Genomic DNA, 16,635 nt, shown 5'->3' on the forward strand with positions numbered 1-16,635 from the left:
CAATGCATGGTATTGCATGTTAATTGCAAAATGTGCAGATCAAGAATGTCAAGGTGGTTGCGTTCGAAACAATTCAAAGTGAACAAAAATGAAGAAGCATGGCAACAGAGCAGTTTCAAGCAACTGTGCTATATTTACACCACTATTCTACATTGGTTTCAAGCCAAAAGTGACCTGTTTTGTTTGGGACTTTATTGATTTGATGGGACCGACATCATTTTCACCTATTTTCGGAAAAAAATGTCTTTAAACCAAAAAAGAATTTGCAGATATGCAACAAATACCAAAAATGTGGTCAGTTTTCAAAAATTCGTCAAGCTATACCTATGCATGCATAGGCACATAGAAAATAAACTACGGAGCATTATCGTAAATTTCCACGCTCCGCTAAACATCACGCCATGTGTTGCGTAAGTTTGGTGTTCTCTCTCTTTTGCGATTGACCGGCGACCAAGCAGCAGCACAATGGTAAGTTGGTTGTATCCTTGGCAATCTTGCGCCTGGTTAGCGCGATTGATTCTAAATTAAAAGCTATTAAAGAACACATATTTTTCCAGCCGAAAGGAAAGAAATCCCGAGGAAAGCGCGTAGCGCCAGCCCCTTTGTTGGCCCGAAAGGCCCAGGCCAAAAAAGTTGTCAATCCTTTGTTTGAGAAGAGGCCCAAGAACTTTGGAATTGGTAAGTATTGTGAAAGATAGAAAAATAAGCATGTTTTTAAGTGAAGTCCATGATGACAAAATAATTCTGCCATTATTATGCATTCAAACGCATGCAAGTGATATCAACAACCGTTCTACCTGAGACTATCACAGATAGTGGAAGTTTTGCAATCATTTAATGTACCTTTTATGCTGAAACCGCGCTAAATTTTAAGGTCAGGATATCCAGCCAAAGAGGGATTTGACTCACTTTGTGCGTTGGCCAAAGTACATTCGCCTCCAGCGTCAAAAAGTTGTGCTACAACGGCGATTGAAAGTTCCACCAGCAATCAATCAGTTCTCAAATACTCTTGATAAACAGACAGGTATTTCTATTGTCTTGCCACAATTGTTTGCTATTGCAATTATGATGACCATTGTGTTGTCTGATTTAAGTGAAGACAATCCCTTACCTAATCTGAAACTTGATATAATTTTTAACTAGTTTTTTTAAGTAAACCTTTTTAACAAGAACTTGCATGCAGATTATCTATAATTGCTGTCCCTTGCATTGGCTTAACCACCATGCAAGTTGGTCATATATTACACAAAAGTGTTTTGTATCGACCCGCCCAATGCCAATGTGTTGCTGATAAAATGTGGATGTAGTGTTCACTGCAACATATTGTGCATTGGTGCATATTGCTGTTACCATCCAGCTGCTTCCCTGTTCCGACTTGCCAAGAAGTACCAGCCCGAAACCAAATTGGACAAAAGGAATCGTTTGAGACAGCGTGCTGAGGAGAGGTATAATTAATTAACTTACCTAAATGATTTTACCAGCATCCTGCAATTAATGCCAAATTTTGATATAGGGCTGCTGGCAAACAAGATACTCCAACAAGAAGGCCATTGGTTCTTGCAAGTGGTGTCAACACTGTTACAAACCTGATTGAAAGGAAGAAGGCTCAGCTTGTGGTGATAGCTCATGATGTTGATCCTGTTGAGGTACCCAAAAAAACTTTATTTTAAAATCTCTTGTAAAAAAACTTTATTTTTAACACAGATTGTGCTTTATATGCCTGCCCTTTGTCGCAAGATGAATGTTCCCTACTGCATTATAAAAGGCAAATCTAGACTGGGTCGTCTGGTTCACAGGAAGACCTGCACATGTGTGGCTATCAGCGATGTGAACAAGTCAGTTTTTTTTTGTTTTTTTGCCTCTTATAATCTGGTTTTTGGTCAATGATGATTGACAATATTTGCTATCTTGAAACATAATGATTACATTTTGTCCACCAAGATCTCTGAGACCATGTCTGTGCATAAGAAATAATATTCATTCAATGAATCTTTTAAATTCTTAACATTGTACATGTTTTTTTTGCAGTGAAGACAAAGGCACCCTCAGCAAATTAGTTGAGAGTGTGAGGACCAACTACAACGACAGATTTGATGAGGTAAAAATTAACTATGAATTGTTGTTTTAACTGTTCCTGGCTGTGATGCATGAATTTCTTCGACTGAACAATTTGATGTTGTGACATGACAAAACTGAGCTCATAAACGATTTAGCCTGTTTAGTTTGTTTGGTTTTAAAATACTCTAATTTTCTATTTATTGCAGATCCGTCGTCATTGGGGTGGTGGAATAATGGGCAACAAATCTGTTGCCAAACTTGTGAAGTTAGAAAAAATACGGGCACGAGATGCTGCTCAAAAAGCCAACTTGTGAACTGCTTCACAACAATAAACTCACTCATTTAAAAAAGTGTATTATGGATTTGAAATGAAAGATAATGCAAAGAAATTAAAACAGTTTTTTAAGAACAATGTTTGGTAGGAGATTGAAGAACCTTTCTGCACGTTCGTTGTAAATTCTTAAGCTCTGTTGCACAACCTGAAAAATGAACACATCTTCAAGAGTAGATTGAAGACTATTTATTTTATTGAATTAAATCAAATTTGGAATTTTTTAAGAGCAAAAAATCTGGGTTAAATATCAGTTGATACTAAAGACATTTCTTAGGAACTACGACAATCCTATTTTTCTTTTACAAAATGTTGTCTATCAAAATAGAGAAAAATATGTTGGTATGACAAGTCTGTAAGAGTAGCAAAGACAGTTTCAGGACTCTGACGAATTGATTTACTCCTTGTTTAGAAACAAACATGTTAAAATCTCCCAATTAAAAGTAAAAACATAAGTTTGTGGCAACTGGTAAATACCTTTGGTACTAGTTTCACTTGATATGGACTTTATTGGGGTAATAACTTTCACAACATCAGCAAGACCAAAAAATCGATTCATTGACTCTTCATGCCTTGTCCATGACAATGAACCACATGATGTGTTGGATGGTTCAACTGTAGGAAAATACATCTTGTCAGAAATATGCCAAAAATTTAACTAGTATACACAAGTTTAACAAAAAAATTTTTGATGTAGGCAATATGACACTGAAAATGTTACAGTATGCAACACAATTGATAGTTTGGATTTGGAAAAACACTTAAGGAAGCCACTGACAAATATGGTCTCGTGTATCAACAGGAATTTAGTTCAAATCAAACTACGTAAGTCTACAAAATCATTTGAGCAAAAAGAAAAATCATCCACTAGTTAAAATGACAAAACATCACACTCAAATTCTGGCAAGCGAAATATTTGCTATTGAAAAAATTTACAGTCACCATAACTTAGTAATGGTCTGATATAATGAGCTCCTCTGCAGTTTTCGCATCCCTGAGCATGTTTATCACCAATGTCAGAGTTTTCAGATCAGGTGTCAGCAAACCACAGCCCGTTGTTGAATTGGTTTAATGAAGTGTAAATAACAACGCTTGTGTCGATGTGCTGATTGCTATGTACTTTACATGTCTTATCAATGAATATGTCATATTTTTCAAGAGCTGACTTTGGGGGGTCGTAAAAACTTAACATCAGGAACGATTTAGCTTTTAAACAAGTGTGCTGGCGAAAAAGCAACAAAACACGCCCTAAAACTGCAACCTGTTTTGGTTAGTGTGTTGTTCATGTCGTTAAACACACAATTGTTGCCAATGAATGTGTACAATTAGAAAATAACCCATTTTAGGGGGCTAGCAGGGTAAATACTGGGGTTATCAACAAAAACAAAGTAGGATGCACATCTACATAACTTTATCTACCATCTGTGTAAATTTCATCCAAATCCATCTAACATTTGATGGAAAAACGAGTCGGACAAACTTTGGGAAAAAAATACCCATTTTAGGGGGCTAGCGGGGTAAATACTGGGGTTATCAACAAAAACAAAGTGGGATGCACATCTACATAACTATATCTACTATCTGTGAAAGTTTCATCCAAATCCACCAAACATTTCATGGCAAAATGGGGTGGACAAACTTCAGGGAAGAAAAAAAGAAAAGAAATCGAGTAAAATCAAAATGTGTCCCCTTCAGGGAAGGGATACAAAGCAACAACAACATAACTAAACATTTTTAAATATTGCTAAACCAATCTTAAACGTTACAACAGTGTGTTCCAAACTAAATAACTTTTTTTCTTCTAATTTTGACGAATTATGGGAAGTTTGTTGGGCTTTGAGTTTGAGTTCTTGTGGTTGCTCGCATTAGTGACGTCATACTTTACGTCTGCCACCTTGCATTTCTGTAAAACTCGAGCATCTATGGTTGCTGGAATACGGCCAGATTTTGTTACAATACCAAAGCTTTTGATTTATGGGTTACAGTTGTGGCTTATAAGTTTTCCAAACATTTTTGTCATAAAGTGTGGAAGAATTAGGTGGAACATAAAATGTAATTCTGCACATCAGTTGCATGCATACTTCTTGTGATTTCTGCAGATTGTGACAATTCTGTTGGTATTTCAGTGTGAGTTTCTTCTTCATCAGATTTTTCAGACATCCATCTACTTCTTAGCTTCCTTCTTTGCTGACATTCTTCCAAACTAGCCAGCCACATTGCTCGTGACTTGGTTGGTGTCGGACCTAAAACATATTTTATGTGATCATGGCAATTCCATTCAAACAAAACGTCATTGCACTTGTATATTACCAGGACTTTTGATTTTATCCTCATTTTGTGATGAATCTTTGACTTTTTGTTCACCTGAAATTTTATTTAAATTGACATGATTTGGTTGCATAAAACATGTTGGTATTAATGCATCATTGTTGCCAACAGTCAGTGATTAAAATAACTTACTTTTTTTCAGAGACAACTTTTTTCTTGCTAAATGTAGAAGGCAGTGCAAAGATGCATTTCGGTAATAATGCATAAAACTTTCACCAATGCTTTTATCATTTGAGGTTGAGTCTAAAAAATATTTTTTAAACAAATATTTTTTAAAACAATATCAACCCAATGCTATGCAAAAAAGAAATTACTGTTTTGTTTGCTATTTTTTCCAACTGATAGTTCCTTTTCCTCCACATTTTCTTTGTTGCCAGAATGAGGTGTTTGAAGTTTTACTGATGGTGTATTTGTAGAACTACGGGTCAATGACTCTGCACTGCTTGCTGCTGTAGGAACAGTGGATTGCAAAACATTATGTGGCGACTTTAACTGCTTAGATAGCAGGCAGACACTTTTATTAGTAGGTTTTTGTTTGCTTTTTTGATCACTGTTATGTGCTGCCATACTAGATGGTTCCAAATGAATAGCAGATTTGGGGGAAGTGTTTGAAGGTAAGGTACAGGTTTTAAAGTTTCCTTCTAAAACACTTTTCTCATGTACAACCATATTCCTTTCAGTTATTACAGAGGATTTTGCGGAAATGTCTCCAGATTTTTTATTACTGGATGCTTTGTCCACCAGTTTGAGTTTCTTACAATGTTGTGATGGTTTGTCAGATTTTGGGTCTGATGGCTTATCATTTGAACCAGTCTTATCAGTGTCATTTTTATTTGGCTGTTTGAAGAGACTTTTGCTGCCATTTTCAAAGTTTGCAGAAAGAGAATCTTCGTTAAAGTCTAGCTGGTCATAAATGTCCAGATTTGGTATGTCAAACTTGGCTGAATCATTTAAATTTGCTGTAGTGGGGGGAATTGATGACTGACTCTTCTTTGAAACTGAGCTATCATGTTTTTCTGTTCCAGGTTGTGTTTGATGCTTGCTTGTTTTCAGTTCTTTTTTGTTTGTAGGTGATATCTCTTTATTTTCAAGTTGTTTGTGCTGAAATATATTTGTTTTCTTTGCCACTTCACTTTTAGAAGATATTCCTTTCTTTACTGATAATTCATCTTTTTCCTGGTAAACGTTTTCTGCTTGCTTTGTGGTGGTATGGTTTGACATGCCAGTACTTGAAAGAGACCGTTTCTTTTTTCGATCTGTGTTTTTATCTGTGATCAACGAAAAGTGTGAAGTTTCTTGAATCTTACCCAGAACTGGAATTTGATTCAGCTCCTTTTCAGTTGTCAAAAGGTTTGTTTTGTCACTCTTTGAATCAGTGGATGAATCTGCTTTACGTTTTAGTGGTTCAACAACACGTATCACTTCAGATTCTTTCGATGAAGAAGTAGTTTCATTAGGATGAGATCTTCTTTCTGGTTTTGTTTGATGTTTTGAAAGTTTTTTGTTGGAGTCTTTGCATATTATTTTACCCTGGTTTGAAATATTCCGTTGCCTGGATGGATTTAAATGTTCCTTACATTTTTCAGTGCTTTGCGCCTGTGCTACCAGTTTGCGACGCAAGTCTGAAGAGCGATCATCTCTGTTTCTTCTGGGGTCCCTTTTTACCTCAAGTTTTTGTAATTTTTCTTTGCTTGTCCTGTCAGGTGATCGATGTTTTATTCGTGATGAATTTTGAGAATCAGTTCGACTGCTGTATGAATCTCTTCTAGAATCAGACTCTCTGGTTCCTCTTTTGTTTCTTCTTTCCAGTGACCGGTCTCTAGAATCTTTTCTGCTACTTCTACTATCCCTGGAAAAAGACTCTTCTCGTGATTTGATATGAGGATCTTTCAATTTTCTGTAACTTTCCGTTGTGTTATTTTCTTTTGATCGCTTTACAACAGGTAGTTCGTCCGGGCTATGCTTTCTTTTCAAATTGTTGGTTTCAGGATTATTTTTTTCTAACCTCTCCCTATTAGGTGGGACAAGCTTTTCTGGAAAAAGTTGCATACCACTGTCACCAGTATGTGAAGGTTTAGGAACAGTTGTGGTTTTGTTTCTCTGACTTTCAACTGCCATATGTGCTGTGAAACAAAAATGTGTTTAAAAAAAGTATAGATTTATAATTATAAGTTTATATGTACTGTACTTTTTGCAGTAGATTTGTCATCATCGATTCTTCTACCCTTCAGTGACAAAACATTTTGTCCAGTAGTCTTGACAACTTGGCGTTGATGATTGCTTTTCATACAAAAAAACATGTTTAACTTAAGCACAAACATTCAGATTTTTAAACATTTTTTTTTGGTAAGGGGTATCAGGTATACAGGTGCAAAAAAATCATATCCTATGTCCTGTCCAACAATTTACCAGATATTATACACCACTTGCCATGCTGTGGAAAAGGTGTAACAATTCATTCTTAATTGTAAAGTTGACAATTTCCATTAAATTAACTTATAACTTGGTGACATTCATTTCACATGCTTAACAACAAGTTTGTTGAATGTATATGAAATCCATATAAAACATAAAATCCTTTAACTTTGTCACATTGGGGTTTGTATATTTAACTCTAAAGGGATTGTGAACTTTAAAACAATTGGACTTACACTGTTAGCTAAGGTAAACAGGGCATAATTCTATAATAATATGAAAGAACATGATATGGTACTAGGGCTGTTATCAAACAAATAATGATTTGATTATTTGAAATTTTTAATTATTTAAAAATTTATCAAATAATTTTTTACTCATTTCAAATAATCAAATAATTTTTTCCTATGCAGTACACCTCGATATATGTACAAAATCAATTTATTTGAACACATTGGGGACTTTTGTATGAAATTGCGGGTACACAGAAGCACTTAAACATATGTTTTCAGCCTTATATTAATGTTCATTACCCAAGCCCCCAAAAATGTTAGACAAAAAAGCATGATAATTTTTTGTTCATTCCGGTATTAGTTACACCCAGGAATAATTGAAGTTTTTCAAGCAAGTGATTAAAATGGTATAGATCACTACTCAATTCAGCCAGTATCCCAGAAAAAGATGTTGTAATAGCGTAAAATACACACGGAATATGTACAGATGGTTTTGCCAAATTACGGAGGATAATTGAAGTTTGTCCCTATCTGTACTAATTTATTATTTTAAACAGAAAAAAAGATGTAGCCTAGATTTAATGACTAAGAGCTTACAAAATTCGTTTAGTAGTTTTAACTATCCTTATTTAATAATGACTCTGGGACTTACATATCCGGTATTGTAAATTATTTGAATTACGGTATTTGATTTGAAAGGAAAAAAATTATTTGATTATTTGAAAAATTAAAAACCTTTATTTGATAACAGCCCTATATGGTACTGTTTAATATTCCATATTTAGAAACTAACGGGTTCCCACACAGGTCAAGTAGGTAAATATGCATTTTACTAAATACCCAAGCAGAAGCTTCATGATTTGACGTCAAACATAGATATAAATGTACAAGACTTAAAAATCTTACACATTTTAGGAGGTTAGTGGAGTAAGTAAAACACAACAATTGACCCCCCCACCATGGCATCAGGCAAGGGGATCTGTAATTGCTTACAAACACATACCGAGGTTCTGTTACTCCAGACAAGCGAGCAATCACTTTGTTTTTTCTCTCCAGTTCTGTTTTTGCAGTTTCAAGTAAGCATGCAAAGTTTTGCTTCAAAGCATTGTTTTGCTCTGTGATACTTTTCAACTAAAAACAGCATGATTACAAAATTAAAAACCTGTTTTCCACTGTTACCTGGTCTGTCAATGAAATCCTGATTAGGCAGCAGAAAATGTATACACATAATTTGCATCTTTGAAATATATACTGGATTTAATTAAATAGTATGGTATTCAGTTTGGTTTTCAGTTGATGATATGATAGATACATTAACTTCAATGCAGTATTCCACTTTTCAACTGCATGTTTATGTTTCAATCAAAACAATTGTAATTGCATTTTATTTTATTCATGCATATATAATAATAACAAAATCTTTACATTGATTTCGATGCCGACTATTTAAAAATATATTCAGTTCAATTTTCATGTTAACTTTAACAAATAAGACAATATTTATGTTTATTGATATAATAATTGTTTTAAATGCAATGTTTAATATAAATTCAGATTGCATTTGTGCACTTTTAACAAAATTAAAACAAATTTCGACATAACAATGCAAATTCAAATGTAAATATTCCCATGACCCAGATATATACAGGTTTGCAAGCACCAGTTACTTCTAAAAAAAACTTACATTAGCTGTGGCTTTAGAAAGCTGCTGCAAAAGAAGTTGATTTTGTTCTTCAAGTTGACGCCTTTCAATGTTAACCTAAAGACAAGATAAAGAAGCACTCAATTCAAATTTGTTGCACGAGATATTTTTATCACTTTTCTTTTGTACACTTGGTCAATAAACCCACCTCTGTAACAGTTAATGCAGTTCCTTTATCATTGTCAGTACAAAGTAGGTCTTCATACAAATCCAGTGCACTAACTCTGCTCGTTTCATCCAAGTACAAATTAAAATCTTCATTCTGTTGCATTTGATTAGTCATAGTCCTTAAACTGGTATAAAACTTAAAAGCATTGAAAACCCTAAAATCTAAAATAGATGCAATAATGCACATGTTGTTAGTTAACCTTTCCATTTATGGTGCAGTAAAATTACAGAAAAGAGATAAACAAGTCAGGTCTTTCACATGCACAATTTGTTTAAAACAGGCTGGAGGTGATAAATATAGACTCCAGTATGGTCAATAAACAGTTTTTTTTAAAAAACGTTTTACTGTGCTTTGCCATTTTTTAAGCTAAGGCAGAAAACAGAAGATAAGAAGATTGGAGCAAAACGACCATCAAGAAACATTCATTTGGGGCACAAAATATATTTGATTATTTGCTGTAGTCTAAGTCTGCGACTCTGCCTTAGTCAAAAAACCTGTCTATTTTAATTTTTCCGTTTGCATTTTATGCACGACAGCGACAGTCACAATTTAAATTTTCCCACAATAACAAACAACTGTGTCATCAAAACTTCACAATCACAAGCTTATTTACAACATTTAGATATTTTTACGAAACAAGCCAAGCGCGTCAAACTTACAAACGTCACGCTTGATTTAGCATTTTCCAAACTTGAATATTTTTTATAAACGGTTGCGATAACATTTATCTGTGAGAATCAGAGTGAACTTACAGGTTAAAGTGCGTTCAAAAATTTTAAAATAGTTAAATCTACATGTAAAACAAGCGTTCATCTTCACAAAAAGCTCGCCCTAATCTGACAAACGGAGAAATATCGATTGTCACTTTTTTGACGAGGTTAGCGCTTTTTTGTGGGGTTTTATATCTGTCGCCTAACCATATATGCGAGTTCCAAACCCGATCTACTCAGTAGGATTACCCTTTACCCGAGCAAATCTTATGTCAGGTAACTCATGCGAGGGCTACGATGGCTAAGGTTATACCTATGAAGTAACTCACTGAGAGAAAAGTGGTTTGCGCATGAAGGCGGAATAGGTTGGGAAAAAAATATTTCAAGAAAAATACAAAAAAAACAAGTAGCATACGTAATTAGCTATGCTTTTTGTTCTGGTGTTTTGTTCCCAGGCCACACACAATATTTTGTCAAGCTGGACACAAGGAACACATTGCGAACGTATCACCCATAGGCCTATATATGTCACTTTAGGCTAGGCCAGGGGTCCGCAAATACTTTTTGGCGCGACCCTAAAAAATTGCTCTAAATTATCGCGACCCAAGCATTTTGTTAGCATGTAAGTTTGTGGAAAATTATGCTTTTGTCAGTTGCTGTTTTCTTGCACAAAATTAAGCGAAACTCAGCACATAAAACAGTAGGTAAACGAACGTATTTATTCAGCAAAATGGTAACAGAAAAGCCTGACTGCTTACGCAGGTACGCATAACTTATTGCATTGTTACATAGCCTGTATGTAACTGTTACGTAGTCTTATGTAACAATGCAATAATAATTAGGTTGAAAAGCTGAAAGTTAATTAATACTACAGATTCGATGCTTATATTCATGGAAAATTTAAAATATTTTGCGACCCAGACTGGAAGGTCTCGCGACCCAAATTTGGGTCGCGACCCACTATTTGCGGACCCCTGGGCTAGGCTACTGCGACCAAAAAAGTGATAAGCTATGGTTGCCTCTTATTAGCAACAATCATTAACCCGTGTTTAAACTCAACTGTAATATCAACGATGGTTGTAAAAGGTTTCGCGGATAGAACCTAATCAGGCTAGATTACAATTAACTGACATCGCGTATTTTTGGAATGAAGGCTATTCGTGACAAGTTATAGGCTATAATTTTAGTTGTTAATTTCTGCACACGAGAAATATAGGCTAATATTTTCAAATAGGTAGCCAAAATCTGTGAAACTTTTAGTGGCAAATTCACTCCAGGTTAATTTTGCGTTGTTGGCAGAATAAATGGGCCACTGATGTTTTAAATGCGTTTGTCCCCGACATCGTATCACTCGTCCTTGATTAGGCCACATAGGGTGCGATCGGTTCGTCTTTTTTGCAGTTTCTTACACTTTTTTACCCCAGGGCACACCTTTGCAACATTTTGGGGCGCATTATTGATGTAATATGTGAACATCAGTCATTTCTCTTCAAGGATAATATCACATAAATTACCTTTGTCAAATTGGGTCGCACTCGCCCCAGAACCTTTCGGGGCACACCACCGTTTGAGAACTATAAGTAGCCTACTCCTCAAGTGTATGACCGGTCGCCAACACTCACGGTCCTGTGGCGTTGGCCTAACTTTTACTGAATTTATTTTGAATGCAAAATGCCTCATTGTATATAGATCTATCAGTCTCTGTCCTATTATTCTCGGGATAAAAAATATTTACTTAACAACTCTTTCGCTGCACGTATTTTATCTGCTTAATTGTATTTTGTGCAACTATTAGAGCAGCTAGGTTGGCTCGATCATGAGTTTGTAAAAAAAAGATTCTTATGGCAAGTAAACGATAACAAAGATCACGATAACAGGTTGCATCGATACCTTATCTGAACCGATAGTAACACTGATAGACGTTAGCGCCCTTACAAGATTTGATCCAAACTTTAAAATTCGAACAAACACCAGTGGTGAAAGTACCCATGAACTCCGTTTCGGTCAAATAAGTAGCCTATTGCTAGATGTTTAGCTGGAGCAGGGGTCACTTATCTATACGGCCCGGATCCCAGGTCATTTTTGGGCCCCCTATAAAAATCGTCCAGGGGGGGGGGGGGGTAAGTTTGAAAATACGGCGCTGGAGTAAGTAAACTATGCGGCCCGTGCGAATTATTGTCAAACTTACCCGGCCCGCAGTGAAAAAAGTTTGGTGACCCCTGAGTTAGAGTCTCAGCGTAAAGGTGTCACAATTATAGGCTATCATAAATCCCCTGAATAATCTTAACAGCATTTTGGGACGGAATACCAGACGGTTCCTTGGCCTACTACTGAAAGTCATTCTACTTTTTTCACTGCTTTACACTTAATAGTGAACCAAATACGGTATTTACTGCGGGTTAAGGTTGTATGAACACCTCTGGCTGAAACTTATGAGGGAGGCCATTCCATACAAACCCGGTCGAAAGTTGGACTGGGACAGCCTGTTTAGCCCATATTACGACGCACTGGACGCAGAGCACTCCTTTATGGCTACTCGACTATTACACTGTTGCTGCTTGTGGAGACGAGACAAATGACACTGTACACTGGTAAACAAAGCCGCTCGCAATTGCAACAGGGCAAAAAACGGCTTTAAATCTCCAAAGCCTAAACCAGCGGTCGTCAACCTATGGGTCGCGACCCCAAGTGGGGTCGCCTAAACTTTTTCTGGGGTCGCAATAAGTCGCCGAATTTAATTTATAGCATTTTAAAATTGATTACAGAAAATGAAACTAATATTATGTTCTTTTAGATCGCAACTTTTGCTCTTGTTTTGTAGTACAGCTTGCCACCTCCTGTTGCAATTAAATCGTGGTAGTGGAAAAACAGAAAATGCCTTTATCGCGTAACAATGGGTTTCGACAACGTGTATTATGACTCAACACTATTAGTTTGTATTATTTAAAGTGACACCAGAACAAGTGAATAGTTATTTATGCAGCGTACCCAATATGCCAAATTTTTCTAATCCCGTTTTCAACCACGTGGCTGTGTGAAGCAGGATTTAGTGCAATGAGTGTATTAAAAACGAAACATCGTAATCGATTGGAAGTGGAGCATGACATGCGGTTAAGCTTGTGCAAAGTCAAGCCGTGGCTTCAAAAACTTGTGGATAGTATACAGGCGCAACCATCTCACTAACAGTGCAAACTAAATGTTGAACAATTTGACAAGTTTGTGTTCCTAAAATTGGGTTTATGTCTTAAATGAAACGCCTTAAAAACTTTTTTCTTATACTTTTGTATAGCCATTTTTTCGTAATACTTTTGTATCGCCATATTTGTTTGTTATTATGTACAGTTTGTGTAATTGTTCTTTCGGTTCAGCTTTACTTTTTTCTCAGTGTTGAAAAAAATGGGGTCGCATGTAAATTCTGATTTCATTTTCCCTTAAACTGGGGTCGCCTATAAAAAAGGTTGAAGACCACTGGCCTAAACGACACGTTATTTAAATGGACATGACAATAAAACACTGTGCTTGGGTAGGAGTTTTCTTTGGTCGCCTATTAAATGTTTATCAACATTTATTGGGGAAAAAACATTTTTGATGAAAAAGCGGTTCTACAGGTACAAAGATAATCAGAATAATGTGTTAAACGTGGTTCCTATCACGTACTTGAACAAAACGCGGTATAGCTGTTTCGCCTTACAACGTTTTTATCTATCATTTTTGCCCACAACTTTGTCACGGTGTAAGGTCTCAGCGTTGCATTGCGATTTGTTTTACTGTACGAAACTTGTTAATACAGCAAACCTAATTGATTGTTAAAAATTTTTTACAGCAATTCTCACAAGCAACAAGAGTTTGGATTTTGCAAAGCCGTTTCGGAAAAAAAAGGTTCCATCACAAATTGCGCAACCTTTCCGTATTCTGGTCAATGAGATTTTGCAACCTTTTTGCAGTCTTAATCTTCTTTTCTTCCCTTCGTAGTTGTGTTAGGTAGCTGGGTGGAATAAACTCTTCCCTGCCATTGCTACGCAGGTTGGAAACATATTCTTCAAGCTCTGATTTGTATCTCTCCTTGTCTTCAGTTGCTTTGTCATAAAATTCCTAAACAGAATTATTGCCAGCTTAAAGAGTTTCAAAGCTACACAAAGTTGCGAAATTTGCAGGGTAAAATTGATGCGAGTTTCGCGCATTTATACTTAATCCAAATATTTTCAAAAGATATTTATGTCAAAAATGTGTTTCAGTTGCTGGCTTATAAAATTATTTCAATCATCAATATATGACATGCCTGTTTTTCACTTTCACTCAGCTTGTTCCAGTCAGCAGCAATTAGTTTGAAACGTTCAACTTGTTTCAAAGACACAGGGAGGTTGGCCGCTCTTGATTGCGTGTAACATGTATAAGCAGAAAGTGGCTGTTTTGGTCTTCCCAAAGATTTTTTCAGCTTGAGCAAAACAAGAAAAACAGAAATAAAAACGCAAATACAAAAACATTTGTGGTGTTTAATTGTGAAAAAAACTTATACAAACTAGAAGAGGGGCTTAGTACATTTTGCCATTGCATATACACTATAACCTATTTTCAGAAACTTATGGGTCTCCACACAAGCAAAGTTGAAAAAAAGCATTTAAAGAGATAACAATGACAGGGTTTTACACCCAAACCAGTAAAATATGAAACCACAATGACCCATTAAACAGCCCTGTAAACTTTTGTCCCAATAGGCACCTGTTGAATGTACAGTAATTACAAATTGGTTATTACATCATTATTAGTAAAAATCAATTTCAGATTTGGAGAACATTTAAGCAAGTTCAACCAAATCATTAAACATATTTTAACGTTCATTTTATTTTGCATATCATTAGAGTTGCACACAACACATATGCACAGTATTTCAATTGTGGACCAAGTAACCACTATGGTTCAAATATTCGGGGCTGAATGGGGAGTTACTGGACTAACATTATACACTAAAAAGGAGAACCTTTTTGAAATGCTTAACATTTTAGCACATTTGGCTTTGTATTTCTGCAAACAAAGTATAGAAATGTTTTCGGGTAAATAAATTGTTCACATTTATCCAAACATAACTAAAAGCTTTGGGGCAACTATTAAACAACTAACCATTTTTTGCTTTCTTTTATGACGTGCTTCACGTTTCTGTGCCTTTTCAAGCTTCAGTTGGTCAAGCTCAAAATCTGACAATGTATCATGGAAGGCCTGTAGTTCTTCTCGGTACTTTTTCATTGATTCACTGCCTTTCTCAATGTAAGGCTAGTTAATAAAAACATATTATGAATACTTTATTTTCACTGTTATATATTTTTTTTCCAAAAACACCAAAACAAAACCTGTTTTTCCTCATCGCTAAGCAGTCTCCATTTTTCTGCATTTTGTTTTGTAAACAAGGGCCTTGGAATGCCTGTAAAATTCACATATGATTTTGCCACTGTGAAATGCTAAGAGAACATGTTGTACCATCTGAGTTTTGATCTTTAAGAAAAAGCAAAAAACTTCCACTGGGCCTTTTTGGTGGAGCTTGTGATGAAAGAAATGCACTGCAGTAGTGTTGATGAACTCTAAAATGCACATACATTTCTTGTTACACTATCAACAAAAATTGAAACACAAAAAAAACAGAAATCAATACTGCGCATGGCAAATTCATGTTAGAAAAATACAGTAACCTTTAAAAGGATCTGGTTTCAGAAAATACAATAACCTTGAACAGGATTTGGTTTCCGAATTCCAGCTGTACATGTATCAGATAAATAAACATTTACAAATACCTGTTATTAACAGCCAAAAAAGTTAGTTTGTAGGTTTACAAAACAATGACTAATAACTTTACTTCAGTACACAATATTAATCACCAGAAGGTAAACATCATAAAAAATGCAGGGTAGTTAGTATGAAAACAACAAAATAAACTTGCTTTTATCTAAATTTTAAAAGTCCAAGCTTATATGGTACGTTTTTACATTCGTTCCCCTTTGCAGAACTTTTTTTTGCAAAATCATAACAAGTGTCATTGCATACATAGGTTTGGTTTCAGAATATTTTTCCAATACCTGAAACACTATTGTTACCAAATTGTTTTAAAATCTTTCTAATTCACAACGCACAAACCTGAATGCTTGCAGCAAACTTCTTTCCCACGTAAAAGTGATACCAGCAAACATTTTGTTATTCTTCAAACGACGTGTCACAATCGGTAAACTACATAAAGCCGAATGGCAAGTAGGCAACGATTGATGTACTAGCGGACAAGACGTTCCCCAGCACTGTGTAGCAAATCTTTCCCGCCACCAGACGACTACACTGCCCACGCTTAGCAAAGATTTTGCCAACGAGCAGAACCAATCCACACAGAGTTTAACTAAAATACTGGAATTACCTAAATTTACGTTTTAAGGGTGTCTTCGTAAAACACGCAGGGCTTTTCTGCTGTTTATGCGTGTGTTTAGAATGACGACAGCAACGGTTTTGCGTACACCTGGGAACAGTTCTCTGCAACTAGAACAATTTGCATCCATAATATTTTGATTTACAGATCAAAAACAAGAGCCATTTCTTCGTGTCAATTGCGGCAACTGATTTGTTTTCACCTGGGTTGAAAGATGTGCAAATGTTGCAACTTAATCGTCTGCAATGGGTTCGTTTCTGTTACTGTTATTAAACACCACAATATGGAA

At 35.7% G+C, this 16,635-nt stretch overlaps 3 protein-coding genes and 1 non-coding gene across 4 annotated transcripts; 2 read left to right on the top strand and 2 right to left on the bottom strand.

The window, feature by feature from the left end:
- Nucleotides 1-385: 385 nt before the first annotated feature.
- On the top strand, nt 386-2,470 carry LOC145233876 (large ribosomal subunit protein eL8-like). The gene is made up of 8 exons (XM_080098644.1): nt 386-468; nt 558-678; nt 875-1,024; nt 1,358-1,445; nt 1,514-1,646; nt 1,705-1,835; nt 2,029-2,098; nt 2,265-2,470. The coding sequence occupies exons 1-8, from the start codon at nt 466-468 to the stop codon at nt 2,370-2,372; spliced, it is 804 nt and encodes a 267-aa protein (XP_079954770.1). The 5' UTR covers nt 386-465; the 3' UTR covers nt 2,373-2,470.
- LOC145235281 (small nucleolar RNA SNORD24) lies at nt 1,879-1,953 on the top strand. Its single transcript, XR_013861777.1, has one exon. It is a non-coding gene; the product is annotated as a small nucleolar RNA SNORD24 (small nucleolar RNA).
- LOC145233874 (uncharacterized) lies at nt 2,392-9,458 on the bottom strand. Its single transcript, XM_080098642.1, has 10 exons — nt 9,216-9,458; nt 9,050-9,124; nt 8,369-8,496; nt 6,906-6,997; nt 5,032-6,840; nt 4,850-4,960; nt 4,700-4,753; nt 4,471-4,632; nt 2,867-3,004; nt 2,392-2,537 (listed from the first exon to the last, which is right to left on the bottom strand). Exons 1-10 carry the CDS (start codon nt 9,441-9,443, stop codon nt 2,461-2,463), a joined length of 2,874 nt encoding a protein of 957 aa, XP_079954768.1. The 5' UTR covers nt 9,444-9,458; the 3' UTR covers nt 2,392-2,460.
- Nucleotides 9,459-13,493: 4,035 nt separating this feature from the next.
- On the bottom strand, nt 13,494-16,554 carry LOC145233877 (transcription factor A, mitochondrial-like). Its single transcript, XM_080098645.1, has 6 exons — nt 16,070-16,554; nt 15,419-15,519; nt 15,292-15,362; nt 15,065-15,214; nt 14,226-14,381; nt 13,494-14,038 (listed from the first exon to the last, which is right to left on the bottom strand). Exons 1-6 carry the CDS (start codon nt 16,120-16,122, stop codon nt 13,832-13,834), a joined length of 738 nt encoding a protein of 245 aa, XP_079954771.1. The 5' UTR covers nt 16,123-16,554; the 3' UTR covers nt 13,494-13,831.
- Between the last annotated feature and the right edge of the window lie 81 nt (nt 16,555-16,635).

The sequence above is a fragment of the Phallusia mammillata genome, chromosome 6 (assembly GCF_965637545.1).
Source record: "Phallusia mammillata chromosome 6, kaPhaMamm4.hap1.1, whole genome shotgun sequence".
NCBI classification, from domain to species: Eukaryota; Metazoa; Chordata; class Ascidiacea; order Phlebobranchia; family Ascidiidae; genus Phallusia; species Phallusia mammillata.

Bases quoted from the DNA above. Each gene is read 5' to 3' on its own strand.
- LOC145233877 (XM_080098645.1), bottom strand. From the start codon at position 16,122: ATGTTTGCTGGTATCACTTTTACGTGGGAAAGAAGTTTGCTGCAAGCA. The intron at 15,363-15,418 runs GTACAACATGTT...TGAATTTTACAG, and splicing joins TAAAGATCAAAACTCAGATG to GCATTCCAAGGCCCTTGTTT. The intron at 14,039-14,225 runs GCATGTCATATA...AATTCTGTTTAG, and splicing joins TGAGTGAAAGTGAAAAACAG to GAATTTTATGACAAAGCAAC.
- LOC145233876 (XM_080098644.1), top strand. The intron at 1,025-1,357 runs GTATTTCTATTG...GTTACCATCCAG, and splicing joins TACTCTTGATAAACAGACAG to CTGCTTCCCTGTTCCGACTT. The intron at 1,647-1,704 runs GTACCCAAAAAA...TTTTTAACACAG, and splicing joins ATGATGTTGATCCTGTTGAG to ATTGTGCTTTATATGCCTGC.
- LOC145233874 (XM_080098642.1), bottom strand. From the start codon at position 9,443: ATGGAAAGGTTAACTAACAACATGTGCATTATTGCATCTATTTTAGAT. The intron at 4,961-5,031 runs GTAATTTCTTTT...AATATTTTTTAG, and splicing joins AAAAAATAGCAAACAAAACA to ACTCAACCTCAAATGATAAA. The intron at 2,538-2,866 runs GTATTTACCAGT...TTCATTTTTCAG, and splicing joins AAGTGAAACTAGTACCAAAG to GTTGTGCAACAGAGCTTAAG.